General features: G+C 30.4%; 1 protein-coding gene across 1 annotated transcript in view; it reads right to left on the bottom strand.

Annotated features, from left to right (window-relative positions):
- Positions 1-2,199: 2,199 nt before the first annotated feature.
- Positions 2,200-2,500, bottom strand: part of LOC113830228 (cuticle protein CP14.6-like) — a 1,320-nt gene continuing 1,019 nt past the window's right edge. The window contains exon 3 of the mRNA XM_027383435.2: positions 2,200-2,500. This exon is cut by the window's right edge and continues 21 nt beyond it. Within this exon, the coding sequence (XP_027239236.2) occupies positions 2,323-2,500 (178 nt within the window). The 3' untranslated portion in view covers positions 2,200-2,322.

The raw sequence follows: 2,500 nt of genomic DNA, 5'->3' as shown, positions 1-2,500 counted from the left end.
TGTGGTTTCCTGCTGTTCTGGTCCTCCTGATTAATATATATATATACATATATGTATATATATATATATATATATATATATATATATATATATATATATATATATATATATGCATACATTATATATATGTGTGTGTGTGTGTGTGTGTGTGTGTGTGTGTGTATGTGTGTGTGTGTGTGTGTGTGTGTGTGTGTGTGTGTGTGTGTGTATGTGTGTGTGTGTGTGTGTGTGTGTGTGTGTGTGTGTGTGTGTGTGTGTGTGTGTGTGTGTGTGTGTGTGTGTGTGTGTGTGTATGTTCATTTATACATACATGTATATATATGTGTGTGTGTGTGTGGACATATCAACTATAATATAAATATTAATTTTCCTTCCTTCCCTCCTTTACTCTCCTTGTGGTGATTTGTGCGCTGTTACTCAAGAATTTCTCAGACAACACGACTGTCAGTTCAGAAATGTCTCAAGTGACATCCCTGTTCGGTGTGCAGCAATTCTCAGAATAACAGGGAATAGGAAGTTGTCACAGGAGAAATGTTCATCTAAGAAAATATTTGTCTATATATTATAAGTCATTTTGTATTAGAAATAACAAATAAGATTTAGTTTCTGATAGAATGTGTATATAATTACATTCATGTGTATATAAATGCATACAAATATATATATATATATATATATATATATATATATATATATATATATATATATATATATATATACAGCATATGCATTTGTAAAAGAGAAAAAGAAAATGGGAGAAAGGGAGAATAAATAAAAAGACTAAAAGTAAAAACTATTTTTTCCATTGTTATTATGCTGTTTGCTTAAGATTTTATACCTCATTGCATTTTGGATACCACTAATACACTTCAATTAGTTTAAAGATTCAGCTAAATATTATTGATAATACTAGTGTACATATTTGTCCATGTCTAATCAACATTGCAAATGCTCCATCTTACTAACAACTGCCAGAGCTTTCATTTTTAATAATAATAATAATAATAATTTAGAAATATTCCAATCACTCTGCCGCTTTACTTCAAAGAAAACCTTACTACGTTGATTTTCTTAATTTCATTATAACATTTCTCATGTCAAATCCCGTAAATTTACAGGCCATTATCTGATTACAAAATGATTTCCAAATACGCTTACATTCCTTTGTCCAATAATGATAAAAAAAAAAATAATAATAAAATTAAATAATTCTCACTCCTCGACATTTCCGATATGGTTCTTTCTAACATGACTATAGAATTATCAATTATTCATTATCATATAATTATTAAACCAATTTTTAATTATCAGACTACCAAAAACATTTTAGGCCCCGTTTCTCACGTACGAAATAATATAGATCAGAAAATGCTTTTGTTAATTAGAATGATTTCAATAAGAAGCTGTGATATTTGTAACACTTTTTTCGGTGTTATTTTGCCTCTTGAGTCGAACGTGTGTCTGGAAGGTTACTGGTTTGGTCTCTATCAAAATTATGTATTTGAAGAGAGTAGTCATTATGTGTGTGTGTGTGCTTGTATGTGTATCGGTGCGAGTATGTGTATGTTTGTCTATACGCATATGTACATGATTTTTGTCGTAAGGGCGTACTCGGAAATATATGTATGTATGTATTGTAACATATATATGTGTGTGCGAATACATATATGTATTTATGTATTGTAACAAATATGCATATGTGTGCTTGTGTGTGTGAATACATATATATGTATGTATTTATGCGCGGATATATATACATATATAGATATATATATATATATATATATATATATATATATATATATATATATATATATATATATATATATATGGAATTATATTATCAACACGGTATTGTGTTTTTCCGTTGCATATATATGTATATAGATAGATATATATAGATAGATACATATATATGAATATACATATACATATATATACATACATTATAATATATACATGTATGATATTATACATATGCATATTTATATATATATATATATGTTTGTATATCTATCTATATATCTATCTGTATATATATATATATATATATATATATACGTATGTACGTATGTATATATGTATGCATGCATATGTCTCTATATGTGTGTGTGTGTGTGTGTAACATATGCATAACATATGTATAAATGTATATGTATTACTTTCAAAAAATATATATCACTGGTACAAACGTCGAAAAGTTATATAATCATTTATTGTTTTAATAAATATATAAAATATGTATCTAGCTATACGGTCGGCAGGCCTCCACACGGTGGATATGCCTCAGTACACTTAATGAATCGGAGTAGCAATGTTCAATCACTGGTAGCCACCGGAGGAGGGCCTCTTGGCGTTACGGGCGTCCTCCTCGGCGGCGAAGGCGATCTGGTCGAGGACGAACTGAGGGATCGGGTGGGGGAACTCGGGAGCCACGGGCAGGTGGGCGCCCTGGGGCTGGAAGCCGTTCTCGTCAGCAACGAATTGGAGGTGGACGTCA

The sequence above is a fragment of the Penaeus vannamei genome, chromosome 13 (genome assembly GCF_042767895.1).
Source record: "Penaeus vannamei isolate JL-2024 chromosome 13, ASM4276789v1, whole genome shotgun sequence".
Lineage (NCBI taxonomy): Eukaryota > Metazoa > Arthropoda > Malacostraca > Decapoda > Penaeidae > Penaeus > Penaeus vannamei.
Note: the sequence above shows the minus strand (reverse complement) of the source record. Positions and strands in the feature narration are given on the sequence as shown.